General features: G+C 34.7%; 1 protein-coding gene across 1 annotated transcript in view; it reads right to left on the bottom strand.

The window, feature by feature from the left end:
• The window catches only part of DNAH5 (dynein axonemal heavy chain 5), a 116,648-nt gene that overhangs the window by 26,382 nt on the left and 66,034 nt on the right, over window positions 1-24,232 (bottom strand). The window contains exons 48-62 of the mRNA XM_061346726.1: window positions 23,521-23,643; window positions 22,451-22,664; window positions 21,597-21,820; window positions 19,293-19,488; window positions 15,329-15,501; window positions 12,607-12,737; window positions 9,808-9,961; window positions 8,762-9,029; window positions 7,861-8,092; window positions 6,354-6,468; window positions 5,911-6,087; window positions 3,414-3,617; window positions 2,058-2,237; window positions 1,050-1,187; window positions 331-466 (exon numbers count right to left, since the gene is read on the bottom strand). Coding sequence (XP_061202710.1) covers window positions 331-466; window positions 1,050-1,187; window positions 2,058-2,237; window positions 3,414-3,617; window positions 5,911-6,087; window positions 6,354-6,468; window positions 7,861-8,092; window positions 8,762-9,029; window positions 9,808-9,961; window positions 12,607-12,737; window positions 15,329-15,501; window positions 19,293-19,488; window positions 21,597-21,820; window positions 22,451-22,664; window positions 23,521-23,643 — 2,665 coding nt within the window. The remainder of the gene's footprint in view (window positions 1-330; window positions 467-1,049; window positions 1,188-2,057; window positions 2,238-3,413; window positions 3,618-5,910; window positions 6,088-6,353; window positions 6,469-7,860; window positions 8,093-8,761; window positions 9,030-9,807; window positions 9,962-12,606; window positions 12,738-15,328; window positions 15,502-19,292; window positions 19,489-21,596; window positions 21,821-22,450; window positions 22,665-23,520; window positions 23,644-24,232) is intronic.

The raw sequence follows: 24,232 nt of genomic DNA, 5'->3' as shown, positions 1-24,232 counted from the left end.
AAAGTACTTTAGTTTCAAAGTGCCTATTTACAAAATAAAAATTCACTTTTAGGAAACAAAAGTTTGATGAACATTAATAACTGCATTTAAAAATATTGATTTCTTCATATAATTGTCACAGCCTGAAAATCAGTCTCATCCGTATTCTCAGTTATAGACATTTTATTGGCACTTGCTAACATAACACTCTCTTTGAACTGCTATCTGCAAACATCAGCAAACATAAAATATCAGTGACCCAGGTACACACTGCATGTCATATATGTCAAGTTGAAGCCCATGCATAACATATGCAATTCCTGTATTTTATTTCTTTTAATATGAACTTACCCACTAGCCTCTTAGTTTGCATGGCAAATTCTTTACTCTGCTCTGTCCACCTCTCTTTTTCACCTGCTAAACCACTTATCAGACTTGAGGCAGTTTGCATTTTATGACGACATCGCTCAGCATCTTCAAGCAAAGTCTAGGGAAAACCATACACCAACAAAAAGGTTTACAGTTATGTTCTGATACACTAGAAAAACCTTTACATCTAATTAAGCCAGTAGTTAACAGCCTAAAATTATATTCTCTCTTCTATCACCATGCAGATCAGGAGGGAAAAATGGGATGGATAAAATACATTAGGACAAAATAGTAACACTTGTCATAAATGTGATTCAACTTGTTTATCTATCTGCCCTTAACTTTCATGTTGATATACATGTTAAAAGATATGCAAACTGTCTGGTGCTTATTAAGTCTCAGAAATTCTGCCCAGAATTTCAAACACAGTATACACAGATAACATACATTAATAAAATTTGATGTTACAGTAGTAGGCGCTACACAAATAATCTGAATAAAAAACATATTAAGGAGGTAGAAGAGAGGGGTTGAAAGAATCAGAGATAGAAGAGATGGGATCCAAAGAGTCAGTATCCAAATAATATCTCTCTCTTATCCTTCATCCCTCAACATCCCTTCCAAGAAATGATAGTGAAAATGAGAGAATGCATTCAGTTTTCCTTAAAGTAGCAACTTCTTTTCTGTAAAGAGCAGTTAACCTGTTTTTCTGTCATCGCTTTTTCATACTCTGCCTGTACAATATCTAATTCTTCTTGCTTGGCACCCAGTTCTTCTTGAGCTTTCTGCAGATCCAGCAGAGCAGTGGTTAGCCGATTCTCCTGGATTGCTAAATTAGCCTACAAAACATACAAATATAAGTGCATTCATACATACAACATCTCAAAACAGTTGATATAATGTATCTCAAAGAGGTTTACTGTATTACATTTCAAAATCAAACTGCTCAATAGAGATTTGATCACGCATTTGAAACCTTTTATTTGAATTTTACAACAAACTGACTTCTTGCTCGAGGTAGCTGCAATCAAGTCGTTGGTCTAACATCAATTAGAAGAAGTAATTAGAAAAGCTTCTGGGAATACCAGCCATTTTCCATGTGACACAAAATGTTAGTCTGCAAAAGAGACTGGTGCCACTAGAAGCCTGTTTGATTTCTCCAACCAATTTGCTTTGTCTAATGAAAAATACTACCTCTAACTACAAATCTTGCTACCCTTTCAGTCATTCCTCTTTATTCTGTGTTAAACTCATGCTTGACCATGTTCTTCCTGACTTTCATCCTTGCCTTTTAATAAGTATTAATGCTGGGGTTTTTTAACAACACCGGTACACAGACTGTCTGTACAGTCAGTCTTCTTGTGAACTGAGATCCAGAACATAAAAGAATCAGATGTTGAGTTTTTGTCTAATTAAGTTAAAGAAACTGCAATAGTGAATTAACCTAGATAACAGCTGCCCAGTCAGAAGACTCCCAGAGGCATAAAACTGCACACTCTTTCATAATTTTGACAACTTACAAGTGGTAGCACATTTCAAATATATTTTACTGTAGACTTCTTACTGTCAGGATAATAAATTCATACAGAGGCATGCACCATTTAGAATAAGGCAACTGATGTTTCCAGTTGATGAAATCCTCAAGTGCACACAGGGGGGGAGAAAGAGCAAAGAGAGGTTGTATGCCTCCCACTGATTAACAGACTTACCTTTAAAGGCAATACTTCTTTGTTGATTGAAAAAAATACAGCCATAGCTTTGGTCCATGAGCAAAGGCCAGCAACATTCCCACATACTCTCTTAGCTGTCTCAATGTTGTAGTCCACCATTTCAAAATAAGGGCTCAAAAGTTCTACCACTTCTTCATTAATTGTATCCTTTGGAAATTGCTGAAAAAAAAAAATATATATATATATATATCCAAACCATTTTTGGTATGCTGCTTGAAATTACATTTTTCTTAAGATTGAGTAAGTAACTATCTTCAGAAAGAAAAAAAAAATGCTTAGCTCTGGTTCATAAACATACATTCTACAAGAAAGTCCTTTCCAAGGGCAATCCAGCTATCTTCTACTTAAATTATCTTATTATTGGAGTGTTTCAATTTTAAGAACTTACTTTGATTCTCTCCTTAGAAAAGCATTTTTTCCACTTTCATTCCTGAAAGCTCTTCATTTTCTCATTCAAGTTCATTTTGATGGTCAAATATTCGTTATAAGTTTGCTCTTTAAATATTTATTTACAGGTATAATGAAAGGCCACCACTGACAAATTCAAAACAATAGCTCCCTGAACCACAAATAGATTTATTTATGCACAAACAATGAAATGCTGAAGCCCTTCAGTAAATTAAAAATCCTTAAGAGTGGATGCAATGTGAACATTACAATAAATGGCATCTATGGCACTACCAACCATACAAAGTTGGCCAAGCCTGCCATCTGTAATTTCCTGCTGGATGAGAGACAGATTAAACAAACTCAGAAATCAGAAGTAATAGCGTCCAATGGGGCAGGACAAGGTAAGATTTATTATGAGTAAATTAATTATAATATTATTAGTTTAAATTTTGAGCAGGTATTTATTCACCAATTACTCTTCCTATTTCTCTAGATGCATGTTATGGAGATGAAATTCCCAAATTTAAAAAAAATCTGATTTGGTATATTTTGATAATTAACTGTACTTTTGCAAGCCACTGCACAAGTTGCAATGATGAAACTTAATGCAATGTTAGGTACCAGAAAAAAGATGTTTTCTGTCAGATTTAATGAAACAGATAAATAATGGCTATTCAAACCAAATGCTTAAAACTTTGAATCATTTGTCATTGAAAGTAATTTCATTGCCTTACTTATGAGAAACTATACTTGATTTATGACCTGACTTTGCCAGAAGGATTCAAGTTTATTTCATTATGACATACTTATTTCTAAGCCCTTAACTTTTCAGATCTATTGTATGTCTGACTCTCCTTGCACATTTATTCTCCTGTGAATACCAGTAAAAAAACCTGTCACCTATTTCCTAGTATTAAGAAAATATCAAAAAGGTTGCACAAGCACCTGCAGGTTCTGTAAGAAGTTCCCTGCTGTCATCAGTTTCAAAGATTCTTGCCATGATGGGATGGTACAACATTTTTCCTGATTAATTTTCACGTTGTTCAGTTTCCGCTGGAAGAGCAGTAACACACAGTCCATGATACACATAATGAGGTGAGGAGGTCGACCCAGTGTGCGGACAGTAGCAATATCTGCAGGTTTTATTGTCTGTTAATTTAAAACAAAGGATAGCAATAATTGCTTTACCCTTTAATAAGACATAGACACAATCTCACCAACTCTATTAATCCATTGGAGAAGAAAAAAAATATATTCATATTATTTTTCATTGAAACAATGGTAATTGGTGAGGGGCAGGCCTGGTCCTATAACTTGGATTAGAAGCTTTGTTTATTCACAGGAACTTTAATCAGCCTGAGTACAATAGTGACAAACAGTAAGAAATAGGCTACTGCAGATGTTACATCATCATGCTTCTAGTCTAGCACATGCCTCCCTGAGAATTAATAAAGGAAGATTATTATTATTTGTATTTATACTTCAAGAAAGGGACTGTAAATTATTGCAGATCATCTTGATCACCTTCCCTCTGCCTGCCTTTTTTTTTCCTTTAAATATTTTGCTGCCCGCTGGGTACAGTGTGGACCTGATAATTCAGCAGATCTGTGTGGAAACTTTAACCAGTGTTTCTTTTTGACTTTTTGGAAGTTGAGGTGCATTTAATGTCCTATTTTTAATACAGGGTAAAGTGCGACTAGTTTTATTGAACTTTAACAATTCATACTCACAATTTAAAAAAGTAATCTCACTATGTATATGTTTGAAAACTCTTGTAAGCTGTTCTGTACCCACATAGCTCTCCTAATGTCACAGTAGTCCTAAAATATGTAAAAATTGAGTGAAATAACTAGCCACAGGTTTTCTTAGTCTGGGGAGTGACCTTTATATTTATGAAATATTTCAATAGATATTTGTCTACACTGCAAACAGAATTCCATTACAGGAATCCTTAGCTGGAAATTTGTAAATCTGTAATTATCACAATTTCATTTTTTGAAAGATGCAGTCCTTCACAGTCTCATAGAGATAATTTTCTCACTCAAAGGAATTTCTGAATGAATGAATGCATGTTGAGAATACAGATATATATCCTGATAGACTTGCTTTTATGATAATTTTCTCCTTTAGGCACAGACAAAGCAATTTATGAAACAAATTTCAATACTAAAAAGCAGATGTATGAATTTCAATACTAAACCAAATAATGCTAGTGTAACTTTTCATTAAAATCAGATTTTATTTTCTTAGAACTTTAAATTTCAAGAAGAGCAGTACAGGTTTGGTTCGTAATTTTAGCCAAAACCAGAAAGCCAGCTGTAATAGGATGCAGGACAGTACACTGGTACTTTTTTCATACTTGAGATATTGCGCAGTTAACATTGCTTGTTTATGTGCTTGCCAGAATGCTTGTCCACCTTTGGGGTTTTTGTTGGAGAGGTGAGGGGGGAGGGGATATGTTTCTCCTGTAGCCAAGTATCAGGAATTTATGATCCAGACCTGCTCTCTTATGGCACTTTTATCAGCTGTCATATGATCAGCCTTCATTTAGACATTTCCCCTCTGCCCTTCAAGAATCATGACAGGCAGTTATTAAGCACCACTCACTCAAAGTGAAGTCATACATTCAGATGATCCATGACTTGTACTAGATTTTGAAGATTTTGATTTTAAGGAACATCACAATAGTCTTTAATTATTACAGTTGTTGGCAGCCTCTCAAGTGGAAAGGAAAACCTTGCAATAAATCTACATAACCACCTTTGAGGTTTTCCTGTCCTCCAATCTTTTGTGGAGATGCCAGCTTCCTGCTAACTGCTTAGTCAGCTGAGCAGACATAAAAAAAAAAATACTATGCAAGATCAAAAAAAAAATCTTTTTCATCACTAATGATGCATCATGTAAAGATGTGGGTAGAGCATTATCACTCTTTTAAAAAGCTTTGCAAAAAGAATATGTTGAAAAAACATGAAGTCCCATGATGAACACTAGCAATCTGAGTAATGCCACAATGCATAAGAAAAAAGAATTTTTTTGAAGACGGCAGAGTAAAGTGGATCAGAACACTTATTCAAAATGCAATTCAGTGATGAAAATTTGAAACAGGAGGCTTAGATTTGGATGGAATAACAACTGCTTATATATGGAAGGCACTTCACTCATTGAGCACAAGTTGTTTTATAACGCTATCAGTTACTGGTCTAATGACCTGCAGCACATCATATATCAGCTATAGTTTCAAATGAAAATTAAAACTCGCCCGTTTCTGAAAAAAAATATATATATATATATATATATTTTGGGCTTGGTACTCAGAAAAAGAGAAACAAATCTGAACCTAAAAAGCCTCAAAACATGTATAGTCATGTAATCGTATATTTGTTTTTAAAGAAATCCATCTTCTTAGCAGTAAAATAATGTTGCATATGGTCCAAGAACTAACCTGTAAGGCTGCTTCTGCCTCTTCCAAAGCAGGCTTAGCAGCTTCCAACTTCTCTTCAGCAATGGCTTTGTCAACTGAGATACTGTCTACTATAGCTTGAGCTTTGTCTTTCACTTTCTGAACTTCACCCTTTACCTTCTCAGCAGCCTGTGCTTTTACAGTAACTTCTTTCAATACCTAGAACATGAGAAAACCCACATGCCAAATATTAAAGAAAACACTTAGTTGGAAGAATATATTCATTTCTGTTGCAAAATTTTATCTGTTGAATTTCAGAATCAGAAAACTCAAGATTTCTTTTGTCCCTGTTTAAGTTTCTAAGATACATTTTTTCCAACACTTAACTCCCTTTTACTTGCTTAGTCTCTTCAAAATACAATAAATAAAAAGAAGGGGGGGGAGGGGGAAATCAAACAGCAATACACTTTGAAGACTGCACATACCATGTCAGCTTTTACATTGGCAATTTGAAGTTCCTTTTCTTTTACCTCCAGCTCTCTGCTTAGAGCAGACACTGACTCAGAGGCCTCTTTCAATTTTTCCAATCCAGTATTCACCCTGGAGTTGAAAAGTAAAATAAGAAGCATGTAATTTCCTATGTAATTTAATCTCCACTTTTCAAACAATACTATTAATATAATAAACCAAATCAAGCAAAGACCACTAGCAAAAGATGTTTTACACCAAAAATGAAACTTGGACGGTAACTTTCACACAAGTGTCTCATGTCAGAAAGTGAACAATAAAGATTAATACAAAGAGCATCTCTGGCTTGAAATTTTACCCACTTTAGCTCAAATAATATGCCTTTATCATTGCATAAAAATCCCATATGTTGTCATCATCCCTGTTGAGCTCCAGCCTGATACTCAAAGGACTGAATTCGCTACTGCAGAAAGCATTCTCTGCATACTAGAATGCTGAGAAATATCTAAAAATCACTATTTTATGTTTGACAATTATATTGAAAAGGCTAATAGAATCAAAATACTGAAATTGATAGCAACCAAGAACAACAGAAAAATAACATGAGACAACAACAGTTTTCTCATTCAGCCTTAAAATGCCCCTTCAGGAGTCCTTTTAGTCTATCAGAAAGTAAGTCTTTACTTAGGGCTTTTCAGACAACTTTAAGTGGGTTATACAGAGGTTGATATTGCAAAGACTAAGCAGCACTTGAACAACTAAGCAAATACAGGAGAACAGAGTAACACCTGCCAAAGCAACTCAGAATAAGCAACTAAGGTTAAGTGAAACAAGTTGACACACATGAACTAAACTAGTATTTGAGGCATCAGAAGGTAAAAAACAAGACATTCAAAACTGAGAAGACAGTTTTTCTTAACAGTGCTACCAAATGATACACTAAATGTTAATTTTACACTCTATTTTAGTATTTTTGACATGAAGATAAATCTGCAGAATTAGTTTCATAAAGCATCTGCAAAAGAGAAAGGATTTATCAAAACCCCTTTAATGATCTACAGCTAAAAAGCTCAGCAGCCTAAATTGGGCTCTACGATCACAAAACCAAAAATGCGAAGGGTATTACTTAAACATTCATATCAGGAGGATAAAACTTCTGATACAAAAAACAAGTTACTCTCTGGTACAGTAAAAGCTACTGTGAATACATTATGAAATCACATGTAGATGTTTTCTTTTACTAATGAAAAATACATTGAAATAATTTATATTCACCTTTTTCCCCACCACTTTTTCATAAATCACTACCTTTTTTCCCTGTCCACAAATACAGTCTTTAACTTACATACCAAGAGTAAATATAATGTTTGATCAAGTTACACCTTTACACCATTTTAGAAAATAAAAAAAACAAATCGTCTTGCTGTGCAAACAGACAAGCATGCATTGAAATGAAGTATATCAGAATATACCTATCTGGGGAAGAAAACTACCGAAAAAACGGTAGTAAACTGAGCAGTTTACCTGTTTGCCAACATATGCACTTCAGCATGCTTTTCTTTGTATGTGGCTTTATATCCCTGAATAAAGGACAGGTAGGATTTGGGAGTCACATGTGTAGAACGTCTGTATCTTTGAAAGTAATCAGAGCACTTGTCTGCTACTCCATCCTGGAATGAGCCCATACACTGCACAATTTCCCTCTTTGTATCAGCAGTGCAGTCCATACCAAATGAGGACAGGAAATGCTCAGATACTTAAGAAAGAAAAACATAAATGTAAGTAAATATTCAGGAAAACCTCTTAGCTATATTACTATAATATAATTATTATATTATATTATAGCAATATATTATATTATGATATTATTATATTTATATTACAAGGTAATATAAAACATGTCAGCATGTATTATGTCAGCTTTCACCAAGCTTCTGAAACCCAAATCACCTTTATTCCCCCACTGTCAGATTCCTAACATTATTCCACGTTCTCAGTAAAAGTATAGGCAAGGATCTAGTATTCTTTCACCTCCAAAGTGTGCAACTACTTTCTCTCTCTCAACCCATTTAACTGGTAGCTACCAGGGACTGGGTGATCACAGCCTTCTCTATGCCTGATCACAGGCACTAATAAATTCTTTGTTTTGCAGTAATTTGCCACCTTTACTAATGTCATTAAACCATCTTCCAGGGAATTTTTCCTTCAAACTGTATTTGAAGCCTTTCTTCTGTTAGAAATATTGAAGCCTTTCTTCTGTTTGAAATATTTCAAAAGCCTAATACAGCAAGATCTGAAGAAGAAAAGAATCTATAGCAAATTTTAGAACCAAATAAATTTCTTCTGCCTGTGTGTTGGCAATTTAAACAAGTTCATGACCACAGATCAGAAATTAAGTATCTGCAAAGACATAACCTACACATACCTTCCACTAGAGCATCCTTCGGCCATTGACTGAACCAATCTATAGTGCATCCAGAAATAAGAGCAGGGAACTTCAGAGCCCTATTACGGAATTTTTCACCTACTGGTGAAAAGCAAAGAACCACATGAAGGTTCTGACGAACTCTGGTCATGAAGTAGTCATAAAGAACGTCACTGGTTGGAGGTTTACGTGAATGTTCCTTTCTGAAGATGGGTATGAGGTCACTGATGATCTCATCTACTTCATCATGTGTAAATAAGTTTGACACCTTTGAGAAAGAGGAAGATTTTTTTTACGCTTTATGAGATGATCCAAAATAAAATATATAGCATAAGGTTCATTTAATACATAGCATTTTAGGAAAGTACATACATTTCAGACACTGAAGCTACTAGGGCCCTCCCCACGCCCTTAACCAAGAATTTTGACTGAAGTTATTCCACCAAAAAATACTGAAATCTAACTTGCTGTAAATGTAAAACCCACTATCCTGAGTGAAAAAAAAATCCACACAAGCAAACAAAACAACAAAACAAACTAAAACAAAGAATCCATATACAATGGTTTTGCTTTCTTCTCTTGTAATAACTAGCAGAAATTACTCTGAAATACACACCTGACAAACTAAATAAATAAACAAATAGAAATTATTAAAGCCATCCCACCCATTCTGGACATAAATTTACCATACAAAACTTGATTGTATACGAATGAAATATTTAACTTAACAGACAATTTTATCTTTTTTTAAAAAGCTATTCTCATGTCACTAACAGCTTGTCAACACATTTAAAAGGGTCTGGCTTTGACAATTTCTCTGTATAGAATGATGATGTTCATTCTTAATTTTACAATAGCTTTGTCTCACTCTAACCTAATATAATTGATCAAGTCCCCTTTTTAGAATACTGTAATGATGAAAAGCACTTGTGTTTTAATTTGTCTGTCCCTTGAGATATAAAAGAATATTCAAATAAATTTGGTTACTTTACTTTAGAATTATAAAATTTTAGAAGCAGAAAAATTACCACGAGAAGGCATCTTACCTCTCCTGATGATAAAACATTGTTCAGGTATTCCAAAAAGGATTCATCTTTGATCTCATTGTCTGTAAAAAGAAAACAGATGCCTTTGCCTTGCAGTCCTGCTGTTCTGTACAAGAGTTTCAGATCTTCCATCAAGTTTAACGTGTTGTATGATCTACAAAAAAAGGACAGTTGTACTCACATTCATTCCTTTTAAAAAGGGTTTTCAGTATAAAAAAAAAAAAAAACAAACAAACAAATTTAAATAAAAAACAATATCTTAGAATGTAGGGTAAAATGGTGCCAAAGTCTGGGAACTTTAATTTAACCACCAAAAAGGCCAAAACCAACAACAAAAAATACTCCCCAAGTATGAAGTCTTATCATGCTGTTTATTTCTACTTTATTTGAAAAAGTGAAAATACAAGTATTGTCTCACAGGATTCTGTCAAGTGCTGGGTGCAATAAGGTACTTCAGATTTTACTGACTGATTAAAAACCTCAAACTAGTTTGCCCTTTGGTTAAAGTCATCAGTTTAACAACAAGGAAAGACAGCAGCATCAAAGATAAAAGAGAGATTTAAAGAAAAAAACATTAAAAATATTAGACAAGGTGTGGTGGGTTGACTTTGGTGTCTGCGTAGCTGTTTCTCTCATGTATTCTCACTCCCCTCTTCCAGCTGCTGTTCCTCATCAGGTTTGTTTTCTCTTTCTTAACTATGTTACCCCAGAGGCACTACCACCATCACTGATAGGCTCAGTCTTGGCCAACAGTTCGTCCATCTTGGAGCCAGCTGGCACTGGCTATATCGGACGTAGGGAAAGATTCCAGCAACTTCTCACAGAATCCACTCCTGTAGCTGGGCTGCTACCAAAACCTTGCCATGCAAGCCCAATACACATTGTTATACTGAAATGATCTCTCTGGTTGCATAAAGGACTGCAATAAAAGCTGAGGTTTCTAGGATGTGCACTGGGAATTAAAATAGAGAAGTGGTTGCAAGCAATTTCATTAAGAGTTTCTTGTGTAACCACAGTGATCTCATGGATGACCTGAAATATCAAAACCTTCATTGCAGCTGCTCATTACTAAAGAGGAGTTCAGGAAATAAATACAACTGATTTACAATATTTATCTTAATGATTAAGAAGATAATTTTTATGCATTTCCACAAAGATGCCACAATCACCAAGATAAGGTTCCATACATGTGTTTGTAAATAAGACACTTCAAATTCAAAGACACCACTAAAATTAGAAACAGACACAGAAAAGACACAGATATTCTATATGCTTTTGTTTCAGCTGCAGGGCAAAATAATGATTGGAAGAGTTATTCATTTAATTACTCAAAATCAGACAAAAGTACTGACCAAAAAAAAAACATAAAGTTGAGTTAGCACTATGAATATCATCTACCTTGATGAACAAAATAAAACCACTTAAAATCTTACAACTATTATCTTCTATCAACTCTATCAACTATTATCAGCTCACCAATTAACAGAGGGAAAACAAAACATCTATCCAAAAAGGATTCAAAATTTTTCTGAGAGGCATTTTGGCACAAGTGATTAGATGTGTTTCAGATAAATAAGGTTAGAAAAGTACAGAATAAACTATCAATCAGATGGGATTCTGATCACATTTTCACACTTGCTCGTTGACCCTGGAGAACTACACCTTGAGAACTTCAAGTGGTTTGCAAGGCAGGATTATGTTTTGTCAGAATCTTTGAGTCTTTCTTAAAATCATGTTTATTCAAATCTTTACTCAGTCTATTCTTTATGATAGCTTCTGGAATTCATCTGGTGCACACATGAGATTTACAAGCTTTCCAGTGCAAGGATTCCCCAGATCTTTTGTGGACTTTCTTTTTTTTCATGGGCTTTATATAGATCCTCTGACAACTTGAAGTAGAAAGCTACACACCAATATTTCACCCTCTAGTGGTTTCATAAGTCTTTGCGAATGATATACAACTATTTATTGCTGCTTCTTTTGTGAACTGTACTGTAATCTCTCCTGAAGTCATTCTTATTTCTCAACAAGATCCTCAACAGAAGGCATTCCTATGTGTGAGTCTGCAATTTCTGCTGCAGCCAACACTGCTGCAAAAGAGCTAAAAAAAATTAGCTTCTCTACAATGACACCATATTTGAGCCCTGAAAATATTTTCTGCACATCGACTTGTCCTACAGGCACTTTGGGAGGCACCCATCCTAAAATATTTAGAGGAGTTACAATTTTTTTTTTATGTCTTTCATAAGTTATTCTGCAAGAAACCACATTTGGTTGAACAATGTAAAATAAAGCAAGATACACTTGGAAAAGACTGCCAAAATACTGACATATACATGAGATCTACCAAATTAATAGGCAGGGATGAGGATTTCACCTCCTCACACAGGCATTATTTCAAATATTAAAAGATAAACTCATAAGGCATTATGGATAGATGCCACCTACAACTACTTTCAGTACAGTTTAGTGTACTGTGTAAAAACACATAAAGTTAACTTGACACTGCAAATAATCCTTCCCATTCTGTGAAACACACAAGACAGTTTATTATTCCAAAGATGGTAATAGCTCACACTTAATGTAGAAAATCACAGAATTATAGAATAGCTCTATAATTTTAAATCAAGCAAAGTTAATAAGTCTCTAAGGATTTTCACGTCTTTCCACTCTGGGCAACAGTGTTCAGCCTGTGTTAGTTTGTTCTTTCTCCCTTTGCAGAGACTAGAAGCCTGTTTCATTTTTAGGAAGAATTTAAACACAAAGTACTTATCTACTTACATTTTGATTAATGCTCACCTTGTTAACATTATCTGGAATGTATCAAAGCCAGCTATGAAAGATGCCAATCTTGTCAAGCTCTGTTTTCCTGATCCACCAACTCCAACTAAAAGAGCATTTCCACAAGGAGTGCGAATCACCCGAGAAATCTGTGTAAGATCAGTCATTTATTGCTACAATGTGTAAAACTTACACACCTAAAAATCCTATGCTACTGCAGTAACGTATTTATATTAGAAATGTAGAACAAATTAAATTTTCAAGGTTTAGTTAAGGGAATCTATATTATTATTAGTATATTCTCTGGAAATTTCCACCTTGCAATATTTTCTGTAAACCTTTCAATAGTATAGCAACCACTTGATACGATCCCTGTGAACTTTTGATTAACAGTGGAACTTCATCTCACACTTTCACAAAGCACAAGTAAGTCTCAACTGTGATATATTAGTGATGTGTTGTCATAGCATGACACATTATAAAACTTGGGAAGGAAATAATTTTCCCAACACCATACTCTCTTAACAGATTTAGTAAGACATATTTCTCCAGACCCCTTCATTGTGACCAAGAAGACAAGCTGTCCCAGGCACATTAAATTCAGGACAAACAGTCTCCCATATTCTCTACAGCAGGTAATAATACTGCCTTTATAATCAAACTTCTTAAGCTTCTAGTTTTCTTGATTATAAAAATGTGCAATATCAGTATGAATATTTGATAACAGCAGAATGTCTCCCAAGTACATCTCCCTTTCTTTTCTGTTTCATTATTTCTTTTAAAGGAAAAGGCAGTAGTTACTTCCTGCTCCACATTTCAATTTAGAACAGTGCAATATAAACAAAAAAGACCCTTTGCAATTCAGAGCAAAAAAAATTTCAGCACTGTGAATTGCATGCAGCACCTGCCCCACTGTCCACAATTAAAACAATGCCAAGAAATCTGGAAACAGCTAGATGTTGTTACCTGATACTGAGAAAATATGAGTTTAAGCACAGGAGACAAACTTGCTCTATAACACATCAGTTGCACATGGACAGGTACTCATAACATACAGAAAAACCTACATTAATTTCCAGAACAACATGGAGCTACTTGACTCTCAAAAGCAAGGTAATACCAACCAGCTGGTTAGCAGCTGGTCTCTTCTGCACAAGTAATGACAGAGTATTAGCTCCTGTTGTCTCTGTTATCTTGAACATCTGGTGCCCCCAGTTACACCATGCTAATAAGCAGCCTGGGATACTTATTTAGTTGCCTTTTCTCTAATGTACTTTTTTCACTCTTGTAAAAACTTGAAAAATGCCAATTTCTACAGTTGTAAACCCATATGTTTTACATATTGAGGGCAATGTACTAGTTATTTTTCATAAGTTAATGTTTTATAAGCAAAAATAAAAACAAGTATGAAGGTTTACTCTAAGCATACTTAGTATTTAATCAGAGAAAGAAAATAGATTTGCACAACACCCTTGGAATACTGCTGATCCCTTCAATTATGGCTATTAGATGTTGCCAAGCAGAGTTAATAGGCACGTTTTGCTTTATTCTCTGAGTAAGATATTTCTTAACTTTAAAAATTTTCCTAAAGAAGTCCATAGGAGAACATGATCCATTCTGGAGGAAAGGCCTTCAAGGAAAGGGACTAATTTTGTGAGATTATAAGTATCTATAACCAAAATTTTGAAAACTGAAGATGCAATATGTTTGTCAACTATAACTAAATTTTGCTTTTATATTTATTATATTGTTAGGAAGGTACAATCCAATATTCAGTTTTTAATAATTTATGACAAGCAGTACAGCTAAGAAAATTAGGGCTGTTTGGCTTGGAGAAGAGAAACTATGTGGAGACATTACAGCAGTCTTCCAATATATGAAGGGGCCTACAATGATGCCAGAGAGAGCATCTTCATCAGGAACTGTAGTGATAGGACAAGGGGTAATGGGTTTAAACTTCAACAGGGAAGTTCAGGTTAGATATAAGGAAGAAGTTCTTTACTGTAAAGGTGGTGATGTGCTGAAATAGGTTGCCTAAAGAAGTGGTAAATGCTACATCCTTGGCAGTGTTCAAGGTCAGGTTGAACACAGCCTTGGAAGACATAGGCTAGCGGGGGCTGGAACTAGATGATCTTTAAGGTCCCTTCTAACCCAGACCATTCTATGATTCTATGATAACATCATGGTGTAACTGAGAAATAATAATTATTTTAAAAAAAAAAAAAGCTTCTCCTTTTTATGAAGCCTATACTGTGTTGGTAATCATATCAAGCTGTGCTATGCTAAAAATTATGATCAGCTCCAATCAACATTCAAAGGGATTTTAAAGTAAGTAAACACATGGTCTATCTACAAAGGAAATTTGAACTACCTTTATTCCTTTATTTATACTCAGCTGTCTCTGCTCCTTCAAAAGCAACCAATTGAGTTCTAACATGAATTTCATTTGACTCATTTCAAAGAGAGAAAAGGATCTCAGAAGAATTAGCAGGAAGAAAAGTTGAAATAGTGTTAAAATATTGAAGACCATGATCTTACCAGTCATAAAATATAATAGTTGCATCCAGTACATTTTCAGAAAAGCTGAGTTTTAGTTAGAGTGACAGAAAAAATATTTACTAACAATAAATAACTTGCTTCAGTTTCAGAAGTGATTTACCTCGATTTGTGCATACTTCCACTCACAGGTGATGAGAGCAAGTGAACAACAACAACAAATGGCAATCTAGTAAGTCTGTACCTTGACTAAATGAATCATAGCATCCTCAAAGAAAACCATGTCCATCCCAGCACCACGGACACTCCCATTGTATGCTTGCAAAAACTTATTTAAACGATTCCGCAGCTGATGAAAGGAATAAATTGGCTCATATACTCTGGGAATATCTAAATTAACTTCTTCTGATTTTTCACCTACAACAAAAAGTAGGTAATAAATTTTTAGCAGTTTAAATGATTGACAAAGGCTCAATGTGGGAATGAGTAAGTGAAGGTAATTAGAATACTCTTTAATCACCCAGAAGCAGGATTATTATACATAACATTACATATTAAATGTATATATGAGAGTGCTGCCTATACCCTACCTACAAAGAATGGCAAGTTCAGCTGCTTAATTCTCAAAGACAAAACCAGAAAAAAATAAGGAGCCTTCTTTCCCTACATCTGAAATGTGAATGATTAAAAAATGAAATTAACTTAAATGCTAGAAGCAAATGTAAACCCAGAGAATCAATGTAAGTAAATACTGCAGTTAAAAAAGTTTTTAAATGATTTCAGTAGTGGGGAAAAAGAAAAAAAAAGGAAAAAAAGAAAAAAAAAACTTTATCAAAATGAATGATTACCTCAAAAAAAAAAACACAGTATATTCACTGTGAAAAGGCATACATTTGTTTCAGCAAATTATCTGAAAGCAACAAGGAAGTTTTTAATCCTCACCACCCAAAGGAAATGAGGAAATAGTGCCCTTGTCTCATCTTTCCATTCATAAGCATTAATCATATTTAAAGGAAACCGCTGAGAAGAGCCCAGCTCTGTCTTTCTTTGTAGTCTCCTTTTGTATTTATACATATTGGGAAGATCCCCCTAAGCCTTCTCTTCTGCAGGCCTAACAGTCCCAGCTCTCTCAGCCTTTCCTCATGTAAGAGTCCTTTAGTCATGTTTTCAACTCCTCATTGGACTGTCTCCAGTATGTCCCTGTCTGTCTTGTATTGGGGAGCACAGACCTAGGCACAGCACTGCAGGTGTGGCCTAACCAGTGCTGAATAAAAGGTAAGGATCGCTTCCCTCAACCTGCTGGCAACATTCTAATGTAGCCCAGGATGCCACTAACCAAAGACACATCAGTATCTTATATTCAACATGGTGTCCACCAGCACCCCCAGGTCCTTTTCTGCATAACTGCTTTCCAGATGGGTGACCACCAGTATATACTGGTGCATGGGATTTGCGCCTCCCACTGTTGAACCTTACAATATTCTTGTAAAGGTCCCTCTGGACAGCAGCACAACCTCTGACATACCATCCATTCCTTGTCCCAGTTTTGTGTCATCTAGGAACTTGATAAGGATATGCTCTGCTCCATTATCCAGATCAATAATGAAGATGCTGAAGATGACTGGACTTGGTATTAACCCCTGGGGTACACTACAGGTTTCTGGCCTTCTGTTAGTCTTCTTCCAGTCTCTAGGCTCAGCCACTCAGACAATTTTCAATCCATCTCACTGCTTATACAGCCCATGTATCATCAGCAAATAACTGACAGACTTCACTGGAGGAGTGCCAGAGACAGACGTCATGGTGGTTTTTGATTGGTTGGTTGGTCTGGTTTTCCTCAAAAAATTAGTAGACACAGTACAGTTTCTCTTTTGTTCACACACAAATAGCTCCATTATTTTGAAGACTTCATGATCTATATGTTGCAGGGTTTATTTTTTCAGTTACAAGTTGCCATAGGTCAGTTATTACTAACAATCAGCTTTGCTAAAACTCCTCTTAGTTATCGAATAAATACATTAATCACAGTACTATTTCTAACTGATGGAATTAAAATAAATTAAGTCCTTCCAGTAAAATAAACATTTCCTTGATCTTAGTAAATCACTGGAAGCCAGTAGAAATGGAAGAAAAGGGGCAAAAAAAGCAGGAAAAAAAAGCAATCAAACTGTATTGTATTTAGACTAGTATCTGCAACATTTTTTTTTCATTTTAAATTTTTCTCCATTTCCGTCTTGCACATTTTACTTTTACAAATTAGCAGTGGTCCAAAACGAACCCCAAAACAATCAACCAACAAAAAAAAAAAAAAAAAAAAAAACCACCAAACCCCAAAACTTTTATATAAATGGTGTTTTTTTCCCTATAGAACAACCAAACATCTCAATATAAATTGGTTGTTAATTATCACTCAGCTGTCCTTTATATTGCATTCTGTGTATGCCTGAAGTCACCTTAATTTTAGAATTCTCCAGTTCTGTATAGCTTCTGCATGTATGAGCACCCTTTTAAGTTTAGATAAAATAAAATTAACCCACTTCCTATCTTAACCTGCAAAAACATTGGTTAAAGAAAAGGTGTATTCCAGGTGGAAGTAAGTTTCTTACAAGTTGAAACTTAAACAACTCAGTTACTGAGAGGGAACTATTAAGGAGCACAGCAAAGAGTTAAATTGTGGTGATGTTTTTATAGTCTCAAGATACAGAATCACAAGCATTAAATAACAATGGCATAACTGATAAAAAAACACCTTTTAACACTTTGATGGTCTAAGGAACACTAGCACAACTAAATTTCTGTGAAGCTAAGATCTATAAGTTGTTGTTTGAGGTACTTAATTTCAAGTCTTTATGTATTTATCTCTGGGACAAATATGTTATTACTGTACAACCCAGAGACAGAGGGAGTATATGGAAATGTATCACTAACTTGAGCAGAGGGTTATTGCAAATTGATGTCAGATGTAATTTTTTAAGTAAGTATTTAAGAGCTCAGAAATCTAGCTCCCTTTCTTACACTTCTATCATAACAGGCAATACTAAATTCCATTAAAAGAACAATTAAAACAAAATAACACTTGTTATTTTTTCACTTATAGCCAAAACAGAAAGGGGTTCTCAAGGCTCTGACAAACATATTGAGGACAAAATATACTTTTTCTAAATGAGGGTTAGATAAAGTTTCATGCTAAATGGCACATTACACAGCAGGTCCATTTAAAGTGTAAATAAGAAGTTAATTGGAAAAAGACATGATTATTTTAGCCCTTAATTTTCACTTCAAAACAATGGTTTTCAGTACTTCACTATTGAATGGATTTAAGAATCTATTTTACTACTTTCTCACACCACTTCATTTTTTTGCTTCTGTTTTATTTCTTCCAATCAAATATTTCCTATCCTTTACTCTCCTTTGTCACTGCCTTCTGACTACTGCAATTATCCAAGAAGATATTTAAATAGCTTTTGATCACTCATGCCAACCTTTTATTGCCTCCACTATCCACCATTACAGTGACATGAACACAGATAACTGAACGGTCCAATAGCTTAAACTAATGACCTTCCCCAGAACCCAAAAAAAATGTTTTCTGTTCTTTTTCATCGAGTAACAAATATTCCCAGGTCATTTAGCAAGGTTAATGACACAGCGTTCTTATTTAAAAAACACAAAGACATTGTTGCAAGCCATATGGGTAATTCAAAAGGCTTTAGTAACATTCAGGAGATTTTGAGATAACACTTCTTTGTTACAAAATCATGCGTCAAGTATTTCCTTAAATACTGGATTAGCCCAGAGCCAGTACTCTTTTACCAGGTTTCCAGAGGATAGTAGTTAGTGTTATTCTTTATCTAGTACTGTAACCTTACCAATTCAAGTAATTCATACCACACTCTTTCATCATTTTAGAATAATTTAGACTTTTGTTCACTATTTGACAGTTCTTTCTACCTACCACATTGATGGAAATGGAAGCAAGACTCTCTGATACAGGTAACCTGGATATAAATATGGACTTAAGAATCCCATTAATATAAAGATGTGCCACAGCTGGTAACAGACTACCTTCAAAGTCACTGGACAGAACAACCACCCTTAATGCATAAACTTACTAGGCATTTTTGAAGACATATTTCTGGTAATGTCTATTTTATCATATCCCCTTCCCTACTCTTGCCATCTCCATGGTTATCAGAGCCCGACCTTACCAGTTCTTTCAGGGGCATCCCTTAAGAAGTCAACAAAGAATGCATCAATGTCAGAATCCAGCAATGCTTTTGATTCTTCAAACTCCTCCTCAATAAGTTTTACCACAGCTGCATCAAACCAATTTACATCTTCCGAAGTTGTAAAACGATCAGCAAGAACACATTTGCATTCATGCTTCCACAGTTTTATCAGCACCTGTACACATATATAAAAAAATTCAGTCTGAAATTTTTATTTATTTTAAAATCATACTAATGCTAGAAAAGAAACCATAGTATGTTGGGGTTTATGTAGGAGAGATAACTTGAGCTTCTCATTTTGACCAACAGTATTTTAAGCTTACTTTCAGCTAATGTGCAAGAAGCCTTAATCTAGCATTCTGAACTGGAATGTATTTACCAAATTAAGATTTCACTTCCCTAGTCCTAAAGCCATATCTATACTCGTTAGCATATATTTATGCACTTACCAACCATTTTTTTGGCTGCTCATTAAGTAGAAGGTGGGTGGAAATAATAGCATCGTGGCATGATTAATTTCATCCCAAACAATAGTATATCTCAATAGTATATCCGAAGTAGTTAGAGAGCAGAAAAAAAAAAAAAAAAAGTCATAGGTGCTCATATTCTTTCTCCAAATATATCTTTACAGTCCTTCAATTTGGTCAGAGGATGGAGAAAGAAAACCTGCCAGGTTCTTAATCCTGGCAGCACAGGTTTTGATCCTACACTGTTACTACACAGTTGTAGAAAAATTCCCATGTACTCTTTGAAGGCCTCTTGTTTAAACCTACAGCACTTTGTACAAATGACACATACTATGTCAAGTCTCAGAACTAATATGTAAATTTATACAATCAAATTTTGAGCAACTGTTTGTTATACTCGGAATGTTATACTCGGAACAGAATTAATTTAGAATTTATACACATAATTGTCATGCTGAATATTTTTAGCTTTGGAAATTAAATTCTAAAATACAAATTTTAGATGTAGTAGAATTCAGGAGCTTATTCAATAACAAGGGAAATACATTAAACATGATGTGATTATATAACTCAAATGTATAACAAATTTTCCATCATTACCATAAATGTTGCTTTTCCAACACTTCATGTTTCAGTGCTGAAAACACTAAATGACTTTCCTTCAAACAATTAAAAGAGAAATTATGTATAAAAAGTTGAGCTTTTCTGGAAGAAAGGTGGATTATGAAATAAAAAATAAAAAAAAGAGGAATAACTATGACTCATTACTACTACTTCCTTTTAAACTATAAGTCAGAAATCATTTATTAAACAGCTACTAGGCAGTGATTGAAAGCCTCAAGACACTAGTGGAGAGAGAGGAACTTTTAATCAATATATACATGTTTTCATAATTTTAAAATAAGTTCACTTCTTCTGGTTTTTATTTTTCACTCACTTAAAAATAAAAAAAAACCTAGAGTTTCCTAGTGTTCTGGAGTCTCAGGGTTCCAGGTTGAGAGAGAGGTGAGACACAATGGAGAAAAAACAACTGTTTATTACTATAGGAAAATATAGGGAGGAAGAGCCAGCAAAGGGTAAAAGAAACAGTGATGGATATTTTTGCTGAGTATTTATCTTACCAACCCCTAAGATCATGTGATGACGATCAGGAAACCAGCTCCAAGAGATATCATTGCAGTGAGAGTTACCAGGCTCAACCTCCGCGGGCGTCCCCATGGAGGCAACATTGACGTTGGTGGTATGAGGGTCTGCCTCCCTGCATTGCATGAGGCTCGAGCTTTTATGCTAGCAAAAGGGCACACTCGTTCCGACACAGGGGTCCAGCCTACATCGGAAGGAGTAGCCAGCTATGCAAAAAGAACCTCTGGGGGTGGGAACCTTTAGGGGATTTCCGGGGAGGAGCCATCACAGACCATTATCTCATGTGTCTTGCAACTGGTATGAGACTCCCTTTTGCTAACAGCAGTGTTAACTCTGTTTTCAAGGTTATGTTCCCACAACCCATGCCAAACAGTACTTTTCTATTTTTGTGTGTTTCACTACAGACCATTATTTAGTGTCACTGACACAGTCAGTAATAGAATGAGCAGATAGAGGCAAACTCTCTATTGCCAAAAGAAGCATTTTTTTTTTTTTTGTATTTATGAAACACAGTTGTTTCAGTTGGCACTGTAAAAGTTGAACTAAAACACTTCACCTCAAAACAAGCTGAAAAACTTTTTAACGAGAAATACCAAGAAGATAGACTCTCCACCCTTTTTGCTACACTAATTATAAGCTAATTATAACAAAACCACTGATGTGCTGCACTTACCTTCGGTTCATTGATCACTTCTGATGTAGTATTCAGCATTCCTTGCCAAATCCTTGAGAGGTCTCGAAGGTTGAAGATGTAATGGAACTTGGCTGGCGTGGGCAACATTTTTAGCTTGGTAATCTGCCACAGCCTGCGTGTCAGTGGAACCAATTTGGCTACTGCTTCATTCACATCTGCTGAAAAGCCCCGCTCACTACAATAGTGCCCTTGTCCAATTACACCTGTGGGGAAAAAAATTGCCAATTGAAAGATTAGTGCACATTAGTGAAAAACCAAAAGCAACAATCTTCTTAAATTTCTTTTTCACTTTTAGTCCCAAGCCTTTTTCTAATATGTTGAAATGACTTTTCATTCTTTATTCAAATCTTGATTCACCTATCTTAACACCATTCTGCTACCAGCTCACTGGGTATTTATCTTTGAATTAACTCTTTGTTTAAAATGGTCTTTTTTTTTCCATTAAAATATCTCCCCCATCCTTTGAATAGCCAATTTTTTCTTTGAGACCAATGATCCTGTCATTTGTGAAAGTCTAGTTATTAGTTTGTCATTCTTAGAAACAGTAGACCTTAACATCTCTCCAGCATCCTCACTACAACTAGGAATGGCCTTCATGCCACTCTTATAACACATTGCATACCAATAGATTCAAAGATATGACTGGACCTGAAAAAATTACAGACTGATGAAATTGCAGGTGAGTAGTGATTACTGAATGAAAACATGCTGGGAAAAAAATCAGAGGGTTATTAAGCCTCAAATTTAATCATAATGTTTGTAAACAGAGGGATAAGGAAAAATCAACTACCATTTTCAAAAATGGGATGGATACAAAGCTAATTTTCCTTTACCAAAAATTTTGTCAATAGAAGAATTAGAAGGCAGAGTACAGTTGAATACAGAAAATTGTCTCTTGAGCCTCTGTGGAATGTCATTGCGACCTCCCCCAGGGTGGATCATGGCAGCCAAAAACTGAATGTCCACAATGTTGGTAAATTCACCAGGCTTTTCCAGGTTATACAATCCTTTCTGTTCCATCAGCTGCCTAACTATCTCATTAGTGACCTGTAAAATAATCAGGTATTATATAGCAGAATATTATACACACGACTAAATGAAATACAAAACATACTTATGCACTCGATATACCTAATAAAGACTGTAATATTATTTTCTCACACAAATTCCTGCTTATTTGCTTCAGGAGGAATATGTACTGTTAGGAATAAGCATATTAGGATTGTCCTCTTCATTGGTAATACCTGCAGACAAAAATCCTGGAGTAGAGGGGAATCCCTAGCTTAGAATTAATCCTTCATACTTCAAACTATTCTTGCTTGTATGCTGCATGATTTCCAACACTATTATATTGGAAATAATACTCCTTTTTAGCACAAAACTTCTAGTTGTTCTAAGCAAGCCAAAGATAATACATCTTCAGTAGTTGCATTTGCTACCAAATATTTATATGAAATTTCCATGTTCAGCAATCACAAATGGTTTTTCAAGCTGCAAACATAGAATTATTTCCATAGAATTCCATAAAATTATTTTCATAAAATTATTACTATTTCAATTATTGTCCACACAGCCAGTTTGTTATCAAAATTTATGTGCCAAATGTTTTTTTTTGTATTTTTTTATTGTTAATAAATGAGTGTTTGTTAAAAATATCGCTAAAGTCATACAGGCTTGTTTTAAGGACCGCTAAACTGCTTCTTGTAGTCAGCATATTTATTTTGAATGAATTCAGGACAATATAAAATTTAATGGGTTCTTTTAGAAGCTTTAAAAATCAAGCAGTACATATGAAACCCCTACTGCCTGACAGAAAAGAGAAGTCATTTTTAAAGCTCAGGAAGGAAAGAAAGAAAATAAGAAAGTATATTTGTCCTTCTTTTTTCTTTTCTTACAAACTAACCTGATCACCCCATTCATTTATTATGGGCATGTTCACATCATCAATGAAGACTGTCATCTTTTTGCCTGCAGGCGGACCATAAGTTGTGCCCATACGCTTCTCCACATAACTTTCTATTGTACGCTGTTAAAAAGCAATTATTTTTTAGCATAGTTACTAACAGCCCTTTTTTTCATATAAGATTCAAATATTTAAACATATTGATGATTTTTCTACACAGAATTTTACTAAGGATGGTTTAGACAACACATCTACTGCAGTTAATTGCACTAGTTCGTACCTGAAATATCATACTATACAGCATTAGGTTGGTAACAGAACAAATGTCTAATGTAGGTGACTAACAGTTTCATAAATTTTATACCATTTCAGTTTATCTGAAAAATTGATAACTGCTAGCAATAAAAATTAAACTAATAATCTGTCAGAGCTGAAATACATGTATCTTGAAGACCTTTCCAGCATACATCAATGTACTTCATAAAAGCATACAGTGATAAGTAAATTCACAAACATAAATACACTTGATGAAATAACTTTACTTAATACTAGACTTACCACCACTTTTCTTCCCATTATCTTTCCATTAACCCATTTTTCTTAAGGTCCAGATTTTATTTATTCTATACCAAGTGAAAGCTCACTTAACCAGGTGTTGTTATTCATTATTGCAAATGTAAATATCTGCATTCTTGCACTGTGCTTAGGTTCC

The sequence above is a fragment of the Neopsephotus bourkii genome, unplaced genomic scaffold, assembly GCF_033783945.1.
Source record: "Neopsephotus bourkii isolate Nb327-2 ecotype Australia unplaced genomic scaffold, CSIRO-AGI_Nbou_v1 NB_272, whole genome shotgun sequence".
In the NCBI taxonomy this organism is placed as follows: Eukaryota; Metazoa; Chordata; class Aves; order Psittaciformes; family Psittacidae; genus Neopsephotus; species Neopsephotus bourkii.
Note: the sequence above shows the minus strand (reverse complement) of the source record. Positions and strands in the feature narration are given on the sequence as shown.